The sequence below is a fragment of the Ceraceosorus guamensis genome (assembly GCF_003144195.1).
Source record: "Ceraceosorus guamensis strain MCA 4658 unplaced genomic scaffold IE81scaffold_28, whole genome shotgun sequence".
In the NCBI taxonomy this organism is placed as follows: domain Eukaryota; kingdom Fungi; phylum Basidiomycota; class Exobasidiomycetes; order Ceraceosorales; family Ceraceosoraceae; genus Ceraceosorus; species Ceraceosorus guamensis.
This window is the reverse complement of record NW_020290023.1, coordinates 165565-186778: the sequence shown is the minus strand read 5'-3', so window position 1 is coordinate 186778 and position 21214 is coordinate 165565. Positions and strand designations below refer to the sequence as shown.

The 21214-nt window shown below is 56.3% G+C and overlaps 7 protein-coding genes across 7 annotated transcripts; 4 read left to right on the top strand and 3 right to left on the bottom strand.

The window, feature by feature from the left end:
* Positions 1–227: 227 nt before the first annotated feature.
* On the top strand, positions 228–2769 carry IE81DRAFT_323346 (putative H+-transporting ATP synthase alpha chain, mitochondrial). Its single transcript, XM_025513916.1, has 4 exons — positions 228–380; positions 563–623; positions 697–783; positions 1052–2769. The coding sequence occupies exons 1-4, from the start codon at positions 321–323 to the stop codon at positions 2482–2484; spliced, it is 1641 nt and encodes a 546-aa protein (XP_025369741.1). The 5' UTR covers positions 228–320; the 3' UTR covers positions 2485–2769.
* A 78-nt stretch (positions 2770–2847) lies between these two features.
* Positions 2848–6103, top strand: IE81DRAFT_323343 (TPR-like protein). The gene is made up of 11 exons (XM_025513915.1): positions 2848–3226; positions 3302–3884; positions 3943–3985; positions 4047–4143; positions 4226–4361; positions 4427–4616; positions 4687–4866; positions 4932–5096; positions 5159–5267; positions 5333–5389; positions 5462–6103. The coding sequence occupies exons 1-11, from the start codon at positions 3033–3035 to the stop codon at positions 6018–6020; spliced, it is 2313 nt and encodes a 770-aa protein (XP_025369740.1). The 5' UTR covers positions 2848–3032; the 3' UTR covers positions 6021–6103.
* On the bottom strand, positions 5804–9178 carry IE81DRAFT_313428 (acetyl-CoA synthetase-like protein). The gene is made up of 7 exons (XM_025512488.1): positions 8541–9178; positions 8180–8436; positions 7671–8104; positions 7460–7591; positions 6633–7386; positions 6407–6554; positions 5804–6327 (listed from the first exon to the last, which is right to left on the bottom strand). The coding sequence occupies exons 1-7, from the start codon at positions 8716–8718 to the stop codon at positions 6110–6112; spliced, it is 2121 nt and encodes a 706-aa protein (XP_025369739.1). The 5' UTR covers positions 8719–9178; the 3' UTR covers positions 5804–6109.
* Positions 9179–9883: 705 nt separating this feature from the next.
* On the bottom strand, positions 9884–11966 carry IE81DRAFT_323341 (hypothetical protein). Its single transcript, XM_025513914.1, has 4 exons — positions 11229–11966; positions 10737–11118; positions 10557–10647; positions 9884–10490 (listed from the first exon to the last, which is right to left on the bottom strand). The coding sequence occupies exons 1-4, from the start codon at positions 11641–11643 to the stop codon at positions 10119–10121; spliced, it is 1260 nt and encodes a 419-aa protein (XP_025369738.1). The 5' UTR covers positions 11644–11966; the 3' UTR covers positions 9884–10118.
* A 2792-nt stretch (positions 11967–14758) lies between these two features.
* On the top strand, positions 14759–17577 carry IE81DRAFT_121428 (hypothetical protein). Its single transcript, XM_025510182.1, has 2 exons — positions 14759–15641; positions 15709–17577. Exons 1-2 carry the CDS (start codon positions 15129–15131, stop codon positions 17404–17406), a joined length of 2211 nt encoding a protein of 736 aa, XP_025369737.1. The 5' UTR covers positions 14759–15128; the 3' UTR covers positions 17407–17577.
* Positions 17393–19034, bottom strand: IE81DRAFT_323340 (hypothetical protein; the record flags this gene model as incomplete). The annotated part of the gene is made up of 2 exons (XM_025513913.1): positions 18571–19034; positions 17393–18340 (listed from the first exon to the last, which is right to left on the bottom strand). Coding segments are annotated over exons 1-2 (755 nt in total), but the record flags the coding sequence as incomplete, so codon positions are not given.
* A 611-nt stretch (positions 19035–19645) lies between these two features.
* On the top strand, positions 19646–20636 carry IE81DRAFT_273762 (cytochrome c and c1 heme-lyase; the record flags this gene model as incomplete). Its single annotated transcript, XM_025511434.1, has 4 exons — positions 19646–19716; positions 19798–20187; positions 20272–20379; positions 20453–20636. Coding segments are annotated over 4 exons (753 nt in total), but the record flags the coding sequence as incomplete, so codon positions are not given.
* Positions 20637–21214: the final 578 nt, after the last annotated feature.

The following is a 21214-nucleotide window of genomic DNA, read 5'->3' as shown; positions in this document are numbered from 1 at the left end:
GCGCAGGTGCCATGGCATCACGCCAGCGAAGAAGACCACGCGCGCGCACGGTTGCAGCAGCAGCAGCAGCAACAGCGCGCGAGGGAGCAGCACAGTCGACGGCTGGGAAGGCCGGGCGGGGCGCCCGTGCTCTCGCGCCCGCCCCGCCCGTCCGTCCGCTCGCGCAAGCGGTTCTTCGTCGCGCGCGCGCGCTCAGAGCAGACCGAGCAGGATCAGCTAGCTAGCAACTCAGACTACCCTATCCCTTCCTCACACAGTCCACCACTCCGGTTAGGTCTTCTTCACTCTTCTCATCGCAGACCCCTTAAATCACCTGCAATATGCTCGCTCGACCTGCAGGACTCGCCGCTGCCAACTTGGCACGCGCTGCCGCACCAGCTGTGAGTAGGGAGGTCGTATGAAAAAGAGCGGACAGAATGGCCTCGTTCGAAAAAAAGATCGACGAGGAAGCCGATCAGAGGGATCTACTCAGCTTCGGACAGGCCTCAAGCGACCATTCGCTCGTCCGCCTTTACCTGCGAATCCAGTGCGCTGATGAACAAACTGACTTGTCGCCTGTCAGGCTCGCGTTGCGGCCCCTTCCGTCGCCTCGGCTGTTCGCACTTACGCGACGGCCAAGCCTGGTGAGTAGTCGTAGATGCGTCCACACCTCGGGTCTTGTGCTGACCAGTGTCTGCTTCTTTTCTTGCCTTGCAGCTGCCGCTGAAGTCAGCAGCATCCTTGAGCAGCGCATCTCTGGCGCATCTTCCGGTGGTGATGTTCAAGAGACCGGCCGTGTGCTGAGTGAGTACATTCGCGCTCTCGAGCATGTTAAAGATGCGCTTGTACTGGGCGTCGTAGCAGGGCGGATCGCCCCATATTGCTTGCCAAGGGCGCGAGCATTTGTTCAGGCGTGTGACTTGCGATAGGAGTGCGATGCGCACTTGTCAACTTAGTACGCGGGTGATGACGCGGCTCTACGCCGCTCGGATACCACGAGCTGCCGCTTGCGAAAACAGTTTGACGCAGCTTGCGAGCCGCCGCTGACATGTGCAACGCTTCTCCTCTCTAGCCATCGGTGATGGTATTGCTCGTGTCTACGGTCTCCGCAATGTCATGGCCGACGAAATGGTGGAATTCAGCTCTGGTGTCCGTGGAATGGCCCTCAACTTGGAAGCCGACAACGTCGGTGTCTCCATCTTTGGATCTGACCGTGCCATCCGCGAAGGTGACACAGTCAAGCGTACCGGATCCATCGTCGACGTTCCCGTCGGTCCAAACATGCTGGGCCGTGTCGTCGACGCCCTCGGTAACCCAATCGATGGCAAGGGCCCCATCGAGGCCGCTGAGCGTCGCCGTGCCTCGCTCAAGGCACCTGGCATTCTGCCCCGTCGTTCCGTCAACCAGCCCATGCAGACCGGTATCAAGCCCATCGACGCCATGGTTCCCATCGGCCGTGGACAGCGTGAGCTGATCATTGGTGACCGTCAAACCGGTAAGACCGCCATCGCCATCGACACCATCCTCAACCAAAAGCGATGGAACGACGGAAAGGACGAGTCTCAGAAGCTGTACTGTGTTTACGTCGCTGTCGGACAAAAGCGTTCCACTGTCGCTCAGCTGGTCAAGACTCTCGAGGCCAACGATGCCATGAAGTACACCATCATCGTCGCCGCCACTGCTTCTGAGGCTGCTCCCTTGCAATACCTCGCTCCCTTCTCTGGTTGCGCTATTGGAGAGTGGTTCCGCGACAACGGTCGCCACGCTCTGATCATCTACGATGACTTGTCCAAGCAGGCCGTCGCCTACCGTCAAATGTCCTTGCTGCTCCGTCGTCCTCCTGGACGTGAGGCCTACCCTGGTGACGTCTTCTACCTGCACTCTCGTCTCCTCGAGCGTGCTGCCAAGATGAACGAGAAGCACGGTGGTGGATCTCTGACTGCTCTGCCTGTCATCGAGACTCAGGGTGGTGACGTATCCGCTTTCATTCCCACCAACGTCATTTCGATTACCGACGGTCAGATCTTCCTGGAGTCCGAACTCTTCTTCAAGGGTATCCGCCCCGCCGTCAACGTCGGTCTGTCTGTATCTCGCGTCGGATCTGCCGCCCAGACCAAGCTCTACAAGTCCGTCGCTGGTAGCTTGAAGCTGTCGCTTGCTCAATACCGTGAGCTTGCTGCCTTCGCCCAATTCGGTTCCGACTTGGACCCCGCTTCTCGTCGTACCCTGGACCGTGGAGGTCGTCTCGTCGAGCTGCTCAAGCAGCCCCAATTCGTTCCCATGGCCACCGAGATCCAGATTCCCCTCATCTTCGCAGGTACCTCTGGTCTCCTCGACTCGATCCCAACCGACAAGATCACGGCTTGGGAGGAAAGCTTCCTCGAGCACCTCAAGGGCAGCGGCTCCAGTTTGCTGGCCAAGGTCGCCGAGGGCAAACCCTCCAAGGAGCTCACTGCGGAATTAACCTCCTTCATCAAGGCTCACGTTGAAGGCTTCGCCAAGTAAGAGAGGCGTCGTCACGTACATGTTAGAGCAAAGCAGCGAGCGCTCTTTGCACGGGTGATCGACCCTCCTTTTGAAAATGCATGAGTCCCGTCAAGTCCAGACTTTTGCGCGTGTGCCCAAGAGCGATTGAATCGGGCGTTGATGTGGTCACTCGCGAAGGGTGCGCATTGACAAGTCATGCCAGCTGGTAAGACTGCTTGCGAAGGAGGTGCCAGAATGTAGTGTGCGGTTACGTATAGTGTCATAATAAGAATGTCGAATAAGAAAGACACGCGTCAAAAAGCTTGAGGTTTGTGAGAAAGTCACAAGCGTCCTTGCAAAAGGCACTGTTGACTCTTGTCTTCGCACAGTCACCGAGTGATGGCCGCGTGACACGTGTGTGCATGGCGCGCAGGACACCACGCGTCGGGGTGACGTGCGGCCGATGTTCTCCACAAACGACCAACACCTGCAGCGTCACAACTGACGACGTAACGGCGCAACCACTCCAGGCTTGAGTCTTGAGATACAGAGAGCGTAGCTCGTGCCGTACTTCAGTCAACGTCGTGATGCTAAAGGCAGACCTCAGCGATGGATCAGGCTTCGAGCGATCCGACGTGAGCGACAAAGAGGAGCAGATGGGCAGTCACATCTTTGGCTTGCGCTCCTCTTTTCCGGACAGCGGCCCTAGCCGGGCTCGAGCGAGTCTCAGGGCGGCAGTGAGAGAGCTGGAAGATCGATCTCTGCTTTCTGCTGCCTCTTGGTGCGTTGTCACTTCTTGCTACTCGCTCAGGCACATGTGCTGATGGGTTCTATCGGCGCGATGCTGTGACTACAGGGCTCAGGAACTTCTTGCACATGTGCCTAGATCGGAAGACTTGCACTTCGACGAGCCGCAAGATGCCGGTGATGCGCCATCGACGACCGCAAGAGCTGGCACGACCCGTCGAGGGGCGCCAAGCTCCACCCCGGCCAGATACACGCGCTCTGCCTTTCCTGTGCATTCGACACCCGCTCTAGGAGGCAACAATCTGGTCAGCTCGTCCACGCATCTCCTGTCGCCCGGTCAGGCTAGTAACGTTGCGGCGTCACCTGCAAAAGGCGCAGATGAGAGCGGACGATTCGCATCCTTTCGTCTGCCTCCCTCTCCATTGGCCAGGCCTTACTCTCCATCAGATCAGGGCAGCGCTCATGTCCACTTTGCCTCTTCCCAAGACACTTCGAGGTTATCTAGCGTCGATGCGGACTCGCTGCAGCGATGGAGCAGCGCTGACGTAATGGACGACTACGATGCCGACAATTACGCTTTTGCGAGAAGTCTGTTCGGATCCCATCAGCTAGAGAGGTGCGCCTGGGTCCTCGAGAGCAGAAAGGTGCCGGGCGACAAGGCGAAATTTCTGCGGCTGTACGCCAGCTTCTTGGTGGGTGTTGGCGGCGAGGGCCACGGCGCGCTCGATACTGACAAGCTCCGCTGCGCAGCTCGCTGAGCGACATCTGGACACTGAAGCAGCCATCATCCCAGGTGAGAGTATTGCACACGGGGAGCTGATAGGCAGCTAGCTGACGAGTAAGGTGCACTGCAGTCGCTTCAAATAAGGGCATAAGCGCAGAAACAGCAGACAGCTTGCTAAACATTCTGCGCGAGCTCATCGATCCCAGCGATGCTTTTCTGCTGTACTTGTACGTGCGATCAGCAGGGCCCTGACGAGACTTTGGCATCCTTCGCTAAAATCAGTTGCCTTCGCCCCGCAAAATGAATCAGGAAAGGAATTCTGCTTCAAAAGTTTGGAAAGCGCATCGAAGCCCTGGACTGTTTCGTGCGCAGTGTGGCAGAGTTTCCATACTGTTGGTCTTCATGGTTGGAGATCAGTTCCGCGCTCAATCCTGAGAGCGGCGAAGTGAGTTGTCCGCATTCCAGACCGTGCGTCGCTTGTCCTGAGTATGAGGTCCGTGTGCACCGCAGCTTGGAGAAATCGCGGATCTCTTGCCAGATTCCTTCATGACTGCGTTCTTTGTGAGCCATCACAGCCGCCACATTGCCAGAATTCATCGCAGCACGAACGATCCGCAACGCTGCGAAGCGCTACTGCGATTATTTCCCGGCAGTCCGTACGTCATGAGCTGCAAAGCGCATTCGCACTACGTGCTGGAAGGTGAGAAGCTAGAGGAGGTGAGAGATCTCGAGGTGCGGCGAACTCACTTCTCGCATTGGACCCTTCGCAGAGTATGCTGCAGCAGAGGTGCTGTGGAAACAGGCCCGGCAAATTGATCCCCACTGCAACGAAGGCCTGGGTGGCTACTCAAATCTGCTTTTCGTGTTGAACAAGTACGAAGAGCTCGCTCACCTTACCAACTCACTGATCGAGAGCGGACGCGACAGTGCAGAGATATGCTGTGCTCTCGGTGAGTGGGCCGTGCGAGCTTTGATTGTGCCATCTGCTCACTCGTTTCAATGCCTTGAACCGCAGCCAATTATCACACCTCTCGTGGCAACCATCATCGATCTGTGCAGGCCCTGCAAAGAGCACTTCGGCTCGATCCCTCTTGCGTCAACGCTTGGGTGCTGCTTGGTCACGCATATATTGAGTTGCGGAATGCTCAAGCTGCGACGGAAATGTATAGACGGGCGATTGGTAAGTATAGCACAGCATTGCTGCGACGATGCGCCACGTTGATTCGTTTCCTGGGTACACAGACATTGCGCCACATGACCATCGAGCTTGGTACGGCCTTGGCTATGCCTACGAGCTCAACGAGGCGCCACACTACTGTTTGCATCATTTCCAAAAAGCCTGCGCTTTAAAGTGGGTGGGGCGCGTCCACTGAAGCCGGTCGTCCTCGGCTGACATGCGATCCTTTCCGATGGCAGCCCCTTTCTTCCATCCCTCTGGATCGCGCAAGCCAATTGCTACGAAAAACTTGGCAGGTTAGTCCGAAAGATACAAAAAGGCTCAGCGCGCCTGCACTCAGCTGAGCACCTTCAGTCGATTTGACGCAGATCCCAGCATGCCATATCGTGCTACAAGCGAGCACTCAGCGTCGGCTCTGCGAGCATGGCGACCATTGACCAGATCAGCCACATCGAGTGCATCATTACGCTTTATGAAGCGGCGGGCGATATTCTTGCTGCAGCAACGTGGCACAAACGCATTGTGGATTTGGTAGAAGGAGCCAGAGAGAGTGCGGACCCTTTACCTTTCGAGAGATACGTCGCCAGCTATGTTGTGGCGGCACGGTGGGAAATGGGAGACATTGCTTCGGAGAATCAGAAACGCAAGGAGAGAGAAGCTCTGTTGAACCCAAATGCGTTGCGACACATCAAGAACTCTCAAATCGCACGAGCGGGCGCGCAAAGAGACAAGGATACCTCGGCTATGGATCTAGATAGTCAAGAGTTTGCGCACCAAATTCCAGACGCCGCGATACCACAAAGGGAAGCGAATCCGGCCCTTGCCAACGAGTACTTGACGAGGGTCATCGCGGCCAATACTGAGCACACCGCAGAAGCAGAGGATCTGCTGAAGAGGTTGGCCTTTTTGCCCGGCCCTCCCGTCTAACCGAATCAATCCTCGGGCTGCTGTCCACTGGGAGCCTGTTGTATAGCAGCAATGCATAGCAATCGATGTATTTAGCGACGCTCCATGCTCTACAATCTGGTGCGAATCGCAAAGTGCTTCTCGATCGCTTCAACTGCCTTGTGCACCGCGTCGATGCTCTCGATGGTTGGCGGAACCGGAAGCTGACTGATATCCGTGCTGCTCTTGCCCTCTGCTGCCTGCTCCGTGACGACCCTGACTACCTTCCGAAGCGTCTTGCCCGAGCGCGTCTTTGGCAGAGCAGAAGTGAGGACGAGCGCGCCAAGCTCTGATATCGTATCAAGGTTGCTAGCGTCAGCTGGCCCACAACCAAGGCTGCTTGGCAAAACAAGGCGATAGCGACTCACGTGCTATGGGACCAACCTCTGCTCGAAGGTGTTCGTTGACATTCTTGAGTATCGCTTCAACATCTTGCTCTTTCCGGTCCGAACGAGCGACGACGAGGGCGAATGGAACCGTTCCTTTTGTCTTTTCGGGTGCTCCCACAACGCAGCACTGCGGAGAGAAAGGCGATGCACGGATCAGCACTTGACATTTGAGATCCACAACCTCGCGCCGAGTCCGCCGACGCACCTCGAGAACGTCGGGATGAGAAGTGAGGACTTGTTCCAGCAAGCCCGTGCCCAGACGATGACCGGCGACTTGTATGATGTCGTCAGACCTAGCCAAGATGGTAATGTATCCCTCTTCATCCATGACGGCCGCATCTCCCGTATCGAACCATCCCTGTTTCTGGAAACGGCTCCAATAAGCATCGTGGAAACCAGCCTGGTTATTCCACAAACCACCCAGAAAGGTGGGCGACAGGGGAGGAGCAACGACCAGGTTGCCCATCTTTCCCGCTTCGCGAATCTCGTTGCCAGCATCGTCGACGATACGAACGTCCATGCCAGGCTGAGCCAAGCCTGCAGAGCCTGGGATGCAGGGCAAGTTGTGCCAAGCACTGCCCAGCATCAGAGCGGTGATTGGAGACCCCGATTCCGTTTGCCAATAATTATCGTTTGTCTCGAAGCCCGGAGCAGCAATCTCTCGCAACCGTTTTTGGTAAAACGAGACTAGGGTCGGTTCTGATCGTTCGCCCGCCAAGAAAAGCGCCCGTAGAGTGCGAAGATTGATGCTTGGTGAGCGCATCAGTTGACCAGAGGGGTCTTGACCGCGCACGGCTCGCAGAGCTGTGGGCGCCGTGAAGAGATGTGTGACACCCAGCGCAGAGATCGTCCGCCACAGAATCCCAGCGTCAGGCGTGACGGGTTTGCCCTCGAAAATGCACGTGGAAGCGCCGAGGAAGAGTGGAGCGTACAGAATGTAACTATGACCGACTACCCAGCTGTCTCCGTGCAATTTGGGTTCATTAGGTCATTGCGCACTCCGCAGAGCAAGGTATTCGAGCATGCACGCACCCTAGATCAGAGGCGCAAAGCATAGTGTCCGAAGGCTTCATTCCAAAGGCGTGCTCTATAGAGTACCTCAAACCGACGGCGTGCCCACCCGTCAATCTGGTCACGCCCTTCGGAGTACCGGTTGTTCCGGAACTGCGAACGCACAAGTCTCACCGCGCGTGAGCGGACTCCAACAAGATTCCGTCAAGAAAGTGCTTGACGCGCGACTCACGTATACAGAATGTAGACGGGCTCCTCTGAAGCTACAGGAACGCAAGACCAGCACTTGTGTCTTCCATCCACACCTTCCCTCGTTAGCCTCAGCTCGTCTTCCCAATCCCACTCTGGCACTCCCGCCTTGCCTCGAGCGTCGATCCGCGGTGGCTCATGCCCAGAGATGGTGTTTCTGGCCAAGAAGAGCAAGCCTTGAGGTTTGTGCTTGCAGTGGCCGAAAGCTGCGTCCACCAGAGGTTTGTACTCCACGGGCCCTCGTGGCTCCAACCCACAAGAAGCGGAGAGAACCAGCTTGCATCGACTGTCGTCGATACGCTTGGCTAGCTCTCGAGCTGCAAAGCCGCCAAAGACGACGGAATGGATAGCGCCTAGCCTCGCGCACGCCAGCATGGCTAGCGCAGTCTCTGGGATCATGGGCATGTAGATGATGACCTGGAAGCCGTGGCATTGCGTGTCAGAAGAGCTCGTCGCCGCGCTGCCATGCGGCAATACCATCCCTTCACTCACAGTATCGCCCTTCTTGAGGCCTTTGCTCTTGAGCACCCCGGCGAGGGTCTGGACGTACTCCAAAGCAGCGCCATAAGTGATGGCTCGATATTGTTGTTTCTGAAAGGGCAAAGGCGAGACGTGATGAAAAGCTATGCGCTGCGAAAGAGCAGAGTCGATGGCCAAATGTGGAGTGTGAGGGCTGGGCGTAAGAGGTGGAGCGCCAGCGTAAGGTGGTGGATAGACGTGCCTGTCCAGCGCATTGAAGCAGGTATTGACTTGTGAATGAGGTTCAGGAGAAGGTAGGCGGGGGGAAGATGTGGCATTGGGGCGACTGGGTGAGCAGCAGCGCAATCAGAGTGATACGAATGCTTGAACCTACGCTGAGCATTGGGGAACCAGGTCTTGCCTTGAGCGTAGGGCGCAGTCTCGCGCGAAAGATCAGTCTTGCCGTACGCAGTTGTGGGCGGCAAGTGCCACGAGATATCTTTGGACGCCTTGAGCCAAAAGTCATCCCTGGCCTCCAGGCTCTGCCGATGAATGGCGTTCTGAGGGTGCATGCTTTTCGTGCGGGCTGCGACGTCAGCCACCGTAAAGAAGCTCGAGAGAGACGGCTGGCTGGCTGGCTGGCTGGCTGGCTTGCGGTACTGAAATGTTTTGAAACGCTTGTTGCGGTACTGAAACGCTTGGTGCTTGTCGCTTGCGCAGACTTTTGTCAAGGTCAAAGCTACGAAGCGTTTTTCGTCTCGCTTGGCACGATTGTGCTTTTACCAGTAGAGCAGGGTCACACCCCTTGAAGGATTACCAGCCTTGCGCGTGGGTGAGCAGCTTAGACGAGCAGACAGGTGATGGAGTGTGAGTTCGTGAAGTGCCTCGTCGTCGGCAATCAGGAGATTCACCATTCACCATCCGTGGATTCGTGATTCGCTCAAGACTCACGACTCGATCACGACTCACACTGTCACTGATGAATGTGACTTGACTTGGCCTTCGTCGATCGCGATGTGACAAGAGTCCGAGTCGTGAGTCACGATGAGTGGCTCGAGCGCATGTGTGGGGTTCAATTAAAGCATGCTAGCAGCGTCGGTCAAGCGAGCGAGACGGCCGGGCGGCCGAGCGGCCGAGCGGCGCAGGAATAACAATACGCTCCAAGCGGGGGAAGCGGGCACGCGCCATGCACCGCCTTCATGCATCGATCGATGTGGAGTCACGCGGGGTAATCACGAATTGAATGGTGAATATTGGGCGGAATGAAACGAGCGTGAGTCGTGTGAGTCGTGCCATATACTCACACTCGCTACTCACACATTCATCACGCTATAGCTCTGACTACTGAGAGCCAAGCGAATCGTTCGGATACGCGATTCGTCATACGAGTCGTGACTTGCGTGAGCTGCAGCATGGATATTCGAGATGGGCAATCAAGCACCTCGATCGCGTGTGTCAAAGCGTAGCGCACCCAATGCCTGTCGCTTCGAAAGCTGCTAGAAATGTGTGGAAGAAAAGCGCCGCACCCGGAGCTGCAGAGATGCGTGGCTCTTCATTGGAGTTGAGATCATCAGGAGCAGAAAAGCTTGGACCGCGCGCCCACTTTGAGATGTTCGCAGCCAACAGTAAAGCGCAATGCAACTCGTGGGTCGGAGGCAGGCAGGCAGGCAGGCAGGAGTGCCTGCAACTCTTGAGCAAAGCCAGCACAACACAGGTCAACTCGATCAGCAAAGCAGGCTCTTGCAGATGGTATCGAATTGCTGAACGGTTCAGAGGAAGCAGGTCTGTCTACGTACGCTCCCACGGCAAAGTTGTGAACATCTCGCGGTGCGTGGTGAAGGGCGTCGTCAAGGTGCATGAATCGTGAATGGTGAGTCGTGAGCTGCGTCGCTCGTGGCGCTGATCCTTGCAATCATGCTTCGCAACGTGATGTCACCTCGTCAGGGTGCAGACAGGCCGACTGTTCTTGTCTTCAGGCTGCTGCAATCGCCGGTGCGGCTTGCGCAGTCTCGACTGCAGGTGTGTCCTGCCTCGATGATCTCTTTGCGCTCGTGCTGATACGCTTGAGCCACTTGGCAGCGTTTTTGGTCGCCACAGCAGGCTCATTCGTCGACGCCTGCGCCGATTCGCTCGGTTGAGCCGCATCCGCAGAAGCATCCTTCCCTGCTCCGTTGGCTGACGCCGCAGCAGGGACAGTAGCATCTGGAGACTGCTTACTCAAACGCTTGCTGATCCTCTTGTGCTCCTTCTCTGCAGCTTTGAGCTGAGCAGAGGTCTTCTTGAGCGCGGCCTTGTCGTCAGAATTGAGAATCTTGATCGTCAGCAGAGCTGTTCGGCCGTCCACCTGTAGTGTGCAGAGAGACACGTCAACTATCTCTCGCAGACTTTCCGAGACAAGTCGGCGACGCACGGCAATGTCATGGTTGATACCTTGAGCACCTGCAGGCATTAGACCGTCCAGCCATTGCACCTTGGTCTGATACCGAGTGAAGAACCACGAGCTGAGATGCGAATCGGTAATCGGAACGCCGTGCCTCGAGCGGTGAGCGACCGCAGCAGCAGCTAGACGACGAGAAGCCGATCAACTCACGTAATACCATTCTTGTTCTTCTGACTGAGACCCACCACTTTGTCTCTGCCCAAATCGTAGCCATTCGGAATGATCTTGTGATGTTTGCTCACATTTTCTTCCTCGCTCGCAGCGAAGAACCAAGCTCCGGTACCTTGTTGCTGCCAAACGCGGATATGATTGCCGCCAATCAAGCTTTCCACGCACGTACCGAACAGATGATCCAGAGGTGTGTAGACTTCGCGGTACAGAAAGAGCTCGTCGGAGAATCCTCGAGGGTCTAGATTAGCCTTTTGCAGAGCACCAGAGTGCAGTCCGAAACATTCCATGTCCAAATCCAACGAACGGAGGTATTGCTGCAGACCTTTTCGAGTCAGGATCTCTGGGGATGACAGAGCCGAGACTGTCATCCCAAAGCGCAAGAAGTGCCAGTGTCAGAGTTGAGACTGGCGGTGAAAAAGGCTCAAGACGGATCGCAGGTGGCGTGCCGCAATGGTGTGGCAGTCCACTCACCAATGACATTTAAAGGTTCGCCCAAATCGCCATTGCTCTTGTTGACGCTCATCCCTCCATACAGTCTGGGATCTATGAAAGCCTTGCCGACAGGATCAAGCAGTGTAGTAGAAGGCGGCCCAACAGGCGCAGGGTACTGCAGTTGTTGCTGAGCGTCGACGTCGCCCAGCTCAGTAGCCTTTGCAGCAGCGCTCGAGCCTCCCGCTGTAGCGCTGGACACCGCTAATGGCGCTTTGGAGTGATCAGGTCGACCAGTCGGAAAGATGTTGGGATCGTCCTGTAGACGGACATCCGATGGATCCTCTAGTCCCACCCGTCGACCATTGTTGACGGCTCGCTCGCCAGTATCAACAGAGTTCGTGCCACTCTCAGCAGCTTTCTTCTTGTAAAAGGAAAGTTTAGAAAGGGCCGGCATGATCTCGATGGATGGGAGTGCAGAGCTTGGAGGGATGACTGCGTGGCCAAGCGTCTTTTGGACCTCTTTATAGCACGAGACAGACGGCTGGACTCCTCGGGCGAGGCGGCGCGCACGTCGAGCTGTGGCAGTGTTCTATCTTGTTCGCTTCTCTTGACTCAGGAGGTCTGCCGGGTAGCTTGGAGTAATGACGTGGGGGTGGTGGTGCCTCACGAGCCCGCTCGATGACGAGCCAACCCACGTTCGGGGACGCCAAATGCTCAGTCCAGCACCCTCGCCCCCGCCCCCGCCCCCGCCCCAAGAGCGAGACATGTCTCGTGTCCACTCACAGTTGAGTCACAATTGTGATTCTGGAACGAGTGATTCTCCATGCCTGCATCCAACCCCTGCTGCATAGGCGACTACAGCTGATCGGCAAGCGGCATGCATGCTTGAGCACGTTCACACGGCCCCTCAGACACGAAAGCTGCTGCTGCTGCTTAGGGGCTCCTTTATCTTGGCAAGCAACCTGTCTGGCTTGTAGGCGCTAAAAGCACGATGAGCGGAAGCGCGACAAGTTGCGACTGCGCACACGCGCGCGAATCCTCCGTGCGGGAAACGGGGAAACCGAACGAGCTAACCGACTTCCCACGTGAGAGTGCGGTCCTTGCCATGCTCACCGTGCAGACTGAAAAAGGGCTGGCTAGCCTCTTTCTGTTCATCCGTCCACCAGCTGCCACCCACGCAGCTACATCGTGGATCCAGAAGGTCAGAGATCGATCAGAGCGACCACCTTGCGTAACGTCGTCGCTGATGACGTGCACGACCGTGACTCTCCGCGGGTGCTTAATCGCATCAGTCACGAGTGCGCACAGCACAGCCTTTCCCCTGGTCCGTTTTGAGCTCTTGCCCGCTAGCGCGTCGACGCCAAGCATGGGTATTCATTCGCTTCAGCGAAAAGTTCATGCAGGCGAACTTGCTCAGATCGGAAATCGTGCAGACTCGGGAATCGTCTAACTACGCAAGCCGGCCCAGCTGGCAATACGACTGCTGCGCCCGATTGACGGAGGAACAACAGCGAGCGGTGAGCTAGCTATAGGCAACAACAATCTATAAGTCTTGACACCGCGTCTCACCTGAGACGCAGCTTGCCAGCGACGGTCTGACGCGTTGTCAAGCCACTCACGATTTTCGCCTCTTCCTTCATAGCTTGACCCAAGTCTTGAAGCGTCTGCAGCTAGGTCTTCGACAAGGCTCAAGCGGATTTCTGAAGGTGAGACGTGCTGTTGCGTCAGAGAAACTCCGCAGGATCGAGGGACAGAGCTTGACCGCTAAAATGTTGACCTCAAAATTGGTCTAATAGCGAGACGGTGGCGATGGTGAAGGACCTACAAAACATGCTCGAGACTCCCACGTCTCCCAAGCACCCAGACGCCATACTGCCTAGGTCGTCTATAGGGGTGGGCAGATCGAGGGCGAACCTTCTATGACTCCTAGCTCTAGCTCTGGCGGTTGAAGGGGCCCCGGAAGATTCTCAGACTGACTTGATCGCTCGTGCGTCTTTGCCACTCGCTCGATATTTGCCACCCATGCGCAAGCACACGCCATAGATGTTGGCCTTCGATCATTCCCATACGCGGATCCGTCGAGCACGGCGCGGTGATCGGACGGATCTCGGGGCCTCTTCAACTAAGCAGACGCCGTGCCGCATAGGCAGCAGCCTAAGATCTGCATCCGAGACAATCACCCATCGTGAAGATGAAAGGGGTCTGTACCGCTTGCACATGGGAATCGCATCCTCGAAAGAGACTAAAGTAGCCATCGCAATAGGAAGCCGCGACGCTTCACTCTGGGCAAGGCAGCGTGCTCAGTACATTCACACGTCTCAACTTTACGGCGAGGAGATGGCACAGACTGATAAATGGTGAATCAAGCTCAGCATCACCGCAATGCTTTATCGCTGTTGCACTGGATGGATTGCGGTGGGACCCCGCAGTTGATGAGGCGCAGCGTTGCTGGATGTTGATCCATCACCAAGCTCATTTCATTATTCGCAAGTGCAACCTCATTCAAAAATGTGGAGTCACTGGGCATTTCTTGCTGCGAACGAGACGCACTTTGAAGCGTGCACTCTGCAAAGGGCTGCGGGTGGAATGCCCCTTCGCACGTTCACAAATTGATCCATGGCGACCGACATGCTTTTCCCGCCACCACATCGGCGGTTGTGAGCTTTTGCGCGACGCACAACCCACAAGACCCGCGTCGCATGGCAAGTGAAGCGCGGCCAAGGACTCACGATTCAGATCTGCATTTCGATGTTCACCATTGCATGATTTTGCAACGCAAGAAGCAATTTTCGCTTCCTCTGGACGAGAGTGAGGACCGTGCACTAGACCTCGCTTCGGTACAAGACGCGAAGCACGTCAGTCAAGAGACATAGTTCAGAGGTGCAGAGACGCTCCCCTCTCCCTCGAGAACGCGCAGTACGTGGCAAGGTGTCCAAGTGCCTGACAAACCCTCCCGACCCACACTCAAAGCTTGGTCATGCTGCCGAGTGGTCAAGGCTCACCTCCATCCAGGGTCCAGTATCAAGACACAAGGTTGAAGCTCGATCGCTGTCTCATTAGATCACGGTCGCTACCGAAGAGAGGGTCAAGCAATTACGCGCCCGGGCGCTGCTACCCGATCGTTCATATCGGACTTCGTTTCATCTCGACATTGCGGGCGTCTGTAAGCACTCGGCACTCATATGAATCCCGCTCTTGAGCGATCGAGCTCAGGACCGCTAGGCGACCCATGGCGGACGGATCTTTGTCGAGGCCGCGTCCTGCCGCACGCCTGGAGCTCCTTGATACATATTCGCCGTTCGTTCTATCAGAAATGAGGTGCTAAATCCCATGCAACGATCAAGAACCTCCGCGCCCGCCCCCTCACACGATACGGCGGCACATTTCGCTGCGGTACCTTGCGTATGCGTGGCGTGGCGTAGCGTTGGTCAGGCGGGGCGGAGCAGACCAACACCTTGCAAGCGTCAGCAGCCGAGCGGCGGGATGGAGCGTCGGCCCCAAACATGATGAAGCGAGTGCGAGTCGACTTGCGCTGTACGCCCGCCCGCCTGACTGTAGTGGCGCATGAGAAAGGTGTCCATGTCCGCATCGTAGCGTACGCTGTACACAGGGAACTACATCCAAGGCGGGCGAAGCGCATTCTTGCCCCTGGTCTACCCTGCAACGGAAGTTCGTTGACGGATGGTTGCTGCGCTTTGCAGCACATCGCCATTGTGGAATGGCGGCTACATGGGCAGACAATCGCAAAGCCGCAGTACCAGCCAGTTGTGCTCATAAACGAGCGTCTACTGTAGCTCTGCTCGCCTTTCCCCCTTCATCTCTTGACCGCTCACTCGAAGACCACCGGTCAGAGCTTTGTCGACAGCCACTTCGGGCCAAGCCAACAAACATCTGGGCGCCCATTTGCGTCGAGCTGAAGCACATCTCTTCTCCACCACCATGCGGCTCCCGTTCCAGTGCCTCTCCCCATCTTACCTTTGCCGATTGGACCTCGCTACAGACTCTACCCTCGAGCCAGAACAGGTCTTCAAAGAGCGTAGCCTTGTAGTCCCCATCCCCGCAGCTATGGAGCCCATCTACGAGCCCCACGACGTCTCTCCCTCGACCGAAACCACATCGCTGGAGTGGAACTTTGACGAGCACGACTGTAGCCGTGGTACCAACTACGCTTGGTCCTCGCACACTAATAGTCGTAAACCCGTCGAGCTTGTGCGCACTTTTACAGGCACTTTTCGAAAATGTCAAGTAAAGACACGTCGAATCGCCCTGGCGCCTCGACTCCCAATGGCGTCCAAATCTCCTAGAAAGGGACTAGACTTGCTCGCTAATTGGCATTTCGCTTGTTCCGAAGCGAAGGATAATTGGGCTACATGCAATTGGTCGGCCCAGAACAGTCCGGTATCTCTAGATGAGAAGCATAATACGTTTCTCCCAGACGATTCCATTGCCAAGGTGAGTCAGAGGGCAAGAATTGCCGAGAGCGTCAAGTCTGGTGCTGATGCAGACGCCGTCCCTATAGGGCAAGCCGCATCCGCGCATCCAAGCGCACGTACAGTGCGTTCAGTGCACAAGGAGCCATGTAGCGGTCAAGGCGGATCTACCTTCAACTGAAAAATCAGAGCCAACTCTTTCTGCTAGCGTGTCTATTGATGGAGATGCCCGCAATTGCAAAGACACCGTCGCTCTTCTTCATCGAGACGCCGACTGGCTTGAAATTGCAACTCCGGCCCTGCCGAGCTCCACCGCCGCCCCATCCAAAAGGATCGGTCTCTTGCGCACACTCAGCAAGAAGATGCCCTGGTTTGTTTCAGATCGTGCAACTATGCGTCAAGCAGCAAGACGAGCGTCCCAAGCGAGTGGCCAGAAGGATCAACCTACCCGGAGGACGACGCCACGTCAGGCACGCGACGCCATCGAGCTCGATGAGCCGCGCGCTCTGTGTCAGTCTCCGCTGGGTGAGCCGCCGATGCCAGACCATCTTCCGACCACCAAAACGCCGTCCCTATACATCGGCAACGGACATCGTCCATTGAGCCTGCTGGTAGACGTTTGCGACAACACCGACACCCAGAGTCTCACATCGACAGGGCCGACCAGTCTCTCGAGCTCATCATGCCAGTTCGAAGAGCAGGTGCACGGCAGTGTCTGCGCAGTTGCGCACGATAATCTGCCCGGTGCTTTGTCAAAAGGACCTATCTTGCCGAGCACCGACGTCAAAGCCCAAGCGATGCGCCGCCAACGTCCTTCCCTGTCGCTCGCTCTCAAACAACAACACGCTTCTCGAACCTTTTCGGAACCGCTTTTGCAAACGTCGAATCATTGCACTACACCCGTCCGGCGCTTGACGGTTCGCAATGGACTTCCCTCGTCCTCGTCCCCTGCTTCTCTCTCGTCTTTCGACCATCCGCAAGACGCTGCGAACACTGACTCGAGTCCTACGACTCCCGAAGATGGTCACCGACTCATCTCTGCTCATCCAGACTCCGAGATTTGGCGACCTTTTCCGCCAGCCGATGTTCATAAAGCTGACAGCGTTACCTTCAATAAGGAATCTACACTTCACAATCAAGATCCCTGCCCCATCTCGAGCCCCATTACACCACGCGCAAGGTGCGAAGGACTGCGTAGCAGATCCACTTTGCCACACATGGCGGCGTCGAGAGCAGAGTACGACGTGCCTCCGCCACTGATGGGCTCGACTTGGGGGGCGGGAGCCTATGCCAACAAGAATGTCTCAGACTCTTCGTCTTCCAAGTTTTTAAATATGCGCCTGCTGCGCATGAATAGAGGAGGCCTGGAACAATGGTCCTCCTTGACCAGTGCTCCATTCCCATTCCAGCCTTCCGAAAGCCCATCTCACCTCGGCCTCAACATACACACCACCGCTACTGCGCCCGCAGCCAAAAGGGCCAATTCATTCAGCTCTCTCGGCCGTCGTTTCCCCACAAACACCTTCTCTTCCCAACATCGGCTTTCCACCTTCGCATTCACATCTCCCAGCTTTTCCCTCTCTCCTTCCGCTTCTGCTCCTTCGCCCCAGTTCCAGATCCTGGAACGAAGAGCGACTGCTCCTTGCAGACATGCAAAGTGCGCAACTATCTCCTGCGCGCCCAGTGATGAATGGAGCAGCAGCGTATTGACTGCTGTACCTCCCACGCCCATTGCAGCGCAGCACGATGCCGATGCCGATGCTGGGGCTTGCTCGCGCGACGATTAGTGTCAGACCGAGGCCTTCGCTATACGAACAATGATAATCCATGATTGTGCCCCGTCGTAGGCAGAGAAAACTTTGAAGCCCAAGAAGTGCACTCCCTCTTCGCACGCTCCTTTCAAAGTCACTTCAATTACCCACCTTGCCCCTGCTATCACAAGCGTGGTGATAGATGTCCAAGAAACATGCTTGAATTCTCGATAGAGCAACATAACTCGACACTTGTCTCCCTGTCTGAAAGACGCAAGAGCAGCTTGTGGGCCCGTGATGTTGTGGAAAGCCGAGCTTCATACTCGTGGGTCAGGAACGGCAGTAGTAGCAGAGATGAATTCGACTTCGGAGCACAATCTATGCCTCCTTGCTCTTCTCCATCTCGGCCATCTTGCTCTCGGCCCATGCCCTGTCCACTTCGTCCAATCTAGACTGAACCTCTTTCACAGCTTCCTTTCTCTTCAACCTGCTCTCTTCCCCAGTGACAGCGACGCTGTCCAAAGCCAACAAAGCCCTCAGGAGCAACTCGCTCAATCTTTTTTGCGTCTTGGATCTGCTCTCGGCAGGAGAAGTAGGCGGCTGCGAACCTGCACAGAAAGCCTCTATATCCGGTCCCAAGTCCCTCCTCACCCCGTTCAGGATCGTCTCTATGCGAGAAATCAACGAAGATTCGCTCTCCGGTTCTTGCTCTTCTTTTGGGGGAGGTGGAGGAGGCGCTTTCCCACCCGGTCGATCTCCGATGGGAGGAGGTCCGTCTGTCGAGCCTACCAGGGTCAGCTTGGATCCATCTTTGAGGCCAAAAGAGGTTAAGGCGGCTCGGTCGTCACGAAGAATGAACCCCGACGATATCAGCTTGATGTTGTCGTAGGGTACGAATGTTTGAGTGGCGATGTGCGCCTTGAGAATGCCCAGCGTTGGTGGTGGGCTTGGTGGCAGGTTGATGGATAACCTGATTTGTGCATAGGCGAAGTGAGAGTGGAAGTGTGTCAGCTTTAATCGACCGGAAGCATCAGCTTGGGCGATCCGAGGTCGCTCGGGCGCAACCAAAGACTGGGATCCAGCACTCCAACGCCAGTGAGCAGCATTGTTTGCACCCATTGCGCCACAACTCGAGAATTCTATGTGCGCGCTAGCACACAAAGTCTGTACGTTTGCTCTCGGATCTGCCTGGACACTCACCTTTGCTTGCCCCACGCTACATTGATGTGCTTGATAGGTGCCCCATCCGTAGTGCCAGAGTTCGCTCTGCCAAACGGAGTCCTGCCCGAGCTGCCACCAGCGATCCCACTAGCCGAGGCTTGACCTGGATCATTGTGCTGAGCATGAGGTGAGAATGTGCCGTCGCCTATGGGATCAAACGTGTCGTTGACCGCATTTTGTAGTCGCGACCATTGATTGCTGAACCACGCCATCTAACCAGTTGTCACGAGTCTGAAATCGGCGGTCAAAGCTGTCCCTCAAAGGCTGGACCGTAAGGAGTGTTGAAGATGAATGGAATACACCTGACGAGAGTGCTTCCCGTTCGCGTCTTGCGATAGACTGACAACTTCAGAATAGAAAGTAAGCGTGATCGAGGTTAGCTCGTGACATGCTGGTAGGTCGCTGATCTTGACTTTGATTGGGGCCATGGTGATGGTGGAGGGACACCGCGCAGCTCTTTGGCCGCGCGCATGAGCAGCAATCAAGAAAGACAGGGCGTCACCAGAGCACGTGTCGTCTCAGCTCGGCGTGGGTCGGCCGTCTTGCGCCGCTTGATTCCGGCGCGATCCGTCTCGAGGTGACGCGCACGCATGTATGCGGCGCCGTTTTGGTTTTGGATTTATCAGCAAAAAGAGGAAAAAGTTCACAGCCTCACCAATGAGTGTTGACTGAACCTCACAACATCTCGCAGCATACAGCCACACACCCTTTCAATTCTTCCTCTTGCGCCACCACTATTCAGGGCGCCGGCGATCTTGGGAAGAAGCAGCTTTGTTCAGCCAAGACGACCCATCCGAAAGCTCCTTTAGCGCACCTCAAAATGTCTCCAGCACCGCCTCCACATCCAGCCTTGGCCGGTCCAGCATCCAACCAGATGGCGATTTTCGAGCTGCTGCAGTCTCGCGTAGCAGCAGGGGCATCGCCTCGAGATGTCTGGAGTCCCAACTACGTTCCCCTTGGACGCAAAAGTGGCGCGGGACCTTCAAGAACAAAGCCGCCAAGCGCGTCAAGGACCAGTGCGCATGCCAGGAGCGCCGTCGCTACAGAAGAGGTGCCTGCTGGCTGTCCAATGCACAAGGCCGGGTCAGATTCGATGGGGTCGTCGCCATTCTCTGCTGCGAACAGGTCGTCGGCATCGGCGCCGGTGTCCGTCGATGAGTCGTACGCCTCCACCTCTGCCTCCGGTGGCAAGAGTCTGGCTTCGAGCCTGAATCCGCTCAATTACATGCCTTTTCTCTCTCAAGCGCGGGAGTCCGTCAAGCAGACTGTGGAGCTATCGACCGAGCGCATAGTCAGCTCAATACCTCGAAGTCAATCATCTGCTCCGGCGGGTGCCTCTCCTTACGACGCGCCTGCTTCCACCTCGGACGGCGCGTCGAGCTGCCCCGTCATGCACGATGCCACAGGCGGATCGTCAAGCAAGGAAGCGCAAGCGAGCAACTGGGAATACCCTTCGCCACAGCAATTCTACAACGCGCTGGTGCGAAAAGGGTGGGAAACGCCAGAGGAACACGTCGAGATGATGGTGCTGGTGCACAACTTCTTGAACGAGGAAGCCTGGAAACAAGTGCTGGAGTGGGAAGAAAAGTGCGGCAGGTGAGCAGAACGAGCGGATGACTTAATGGCGCGGATACCGTCGCGTCACAATCTACTGATCACTTTTCGACGATATGGCTGCAGAGATTCCAAGTCCACATCTCTCGTCAAATTTCAGGGGCGTCCAGGCACCTTGTCGCCCAAAGCTAGATTCTACTCGTACCTCGGCGCCATCGCACCCAACACTTACAGGTGAGCAGCTATGAGTGACGCGCATGATTTTTGAGGGATGGCTTATCTGAAATCGCAACCCGCCTGTGTCCAGCTCCGAGCCGCCGTTCGACCGGCACGATTGGGTCGTTAGATCATCCCTCAAGTCGGCCAACTCTGTCTCTACGGCATCAGCACCACAAGGGGATCAGAGATATGTCATCGATTACTACTCTGGACCTGACGATCCAGAGACCGGAGAGCCCGTGTTTCACCTGGACATCAGACCGGCGCTGGACTCGCCTGCGGCTGTCTGGCATAGAATCAGAGCTACTTGGGATGACTATAGAACGGGAGCAGGATCTGTAGAGGTCAAGGCTGCTTAGCTTGGACGTTCCCTACCCTCTGCTTTGCTTGTCCTACGATGGCAAGAAGGAGCACAAGGTGCATCTTTGTCGGATTGCGCTTCAGATGTGTACGCAAGCTTATGCTCTCCGTCGCGCAATGAGAAGCTGCAATCTCAACTTTGACACCCACCATTATCTCGGTGGAGACACACGCGTGGAAGTATTGCCTTCCGAATCGAGCGCTGAGCTATTGACATAAAGGGCCGCACATGGTGTCGTATCGACGGCGCGCGCCGCCCGCTCTGCGGTCAGATCGCTCCAAGCATGGACTCCAACTTTTTTGACACCCTCCATAGAGAGCGTAGCTGCTCTGCACCTCGGACTCACATTCACCCTTCATTACGCAAGCATATAATCCCTCCGTAGGCGCGTTCGACTTATTGCCTCCCCCAAAGCGCAGATTGGAGACACCGAGCGGTACAGGAAACTTTTTGATGACGCGGGCCGCGCCCAATTCCCGCGACGTTCAC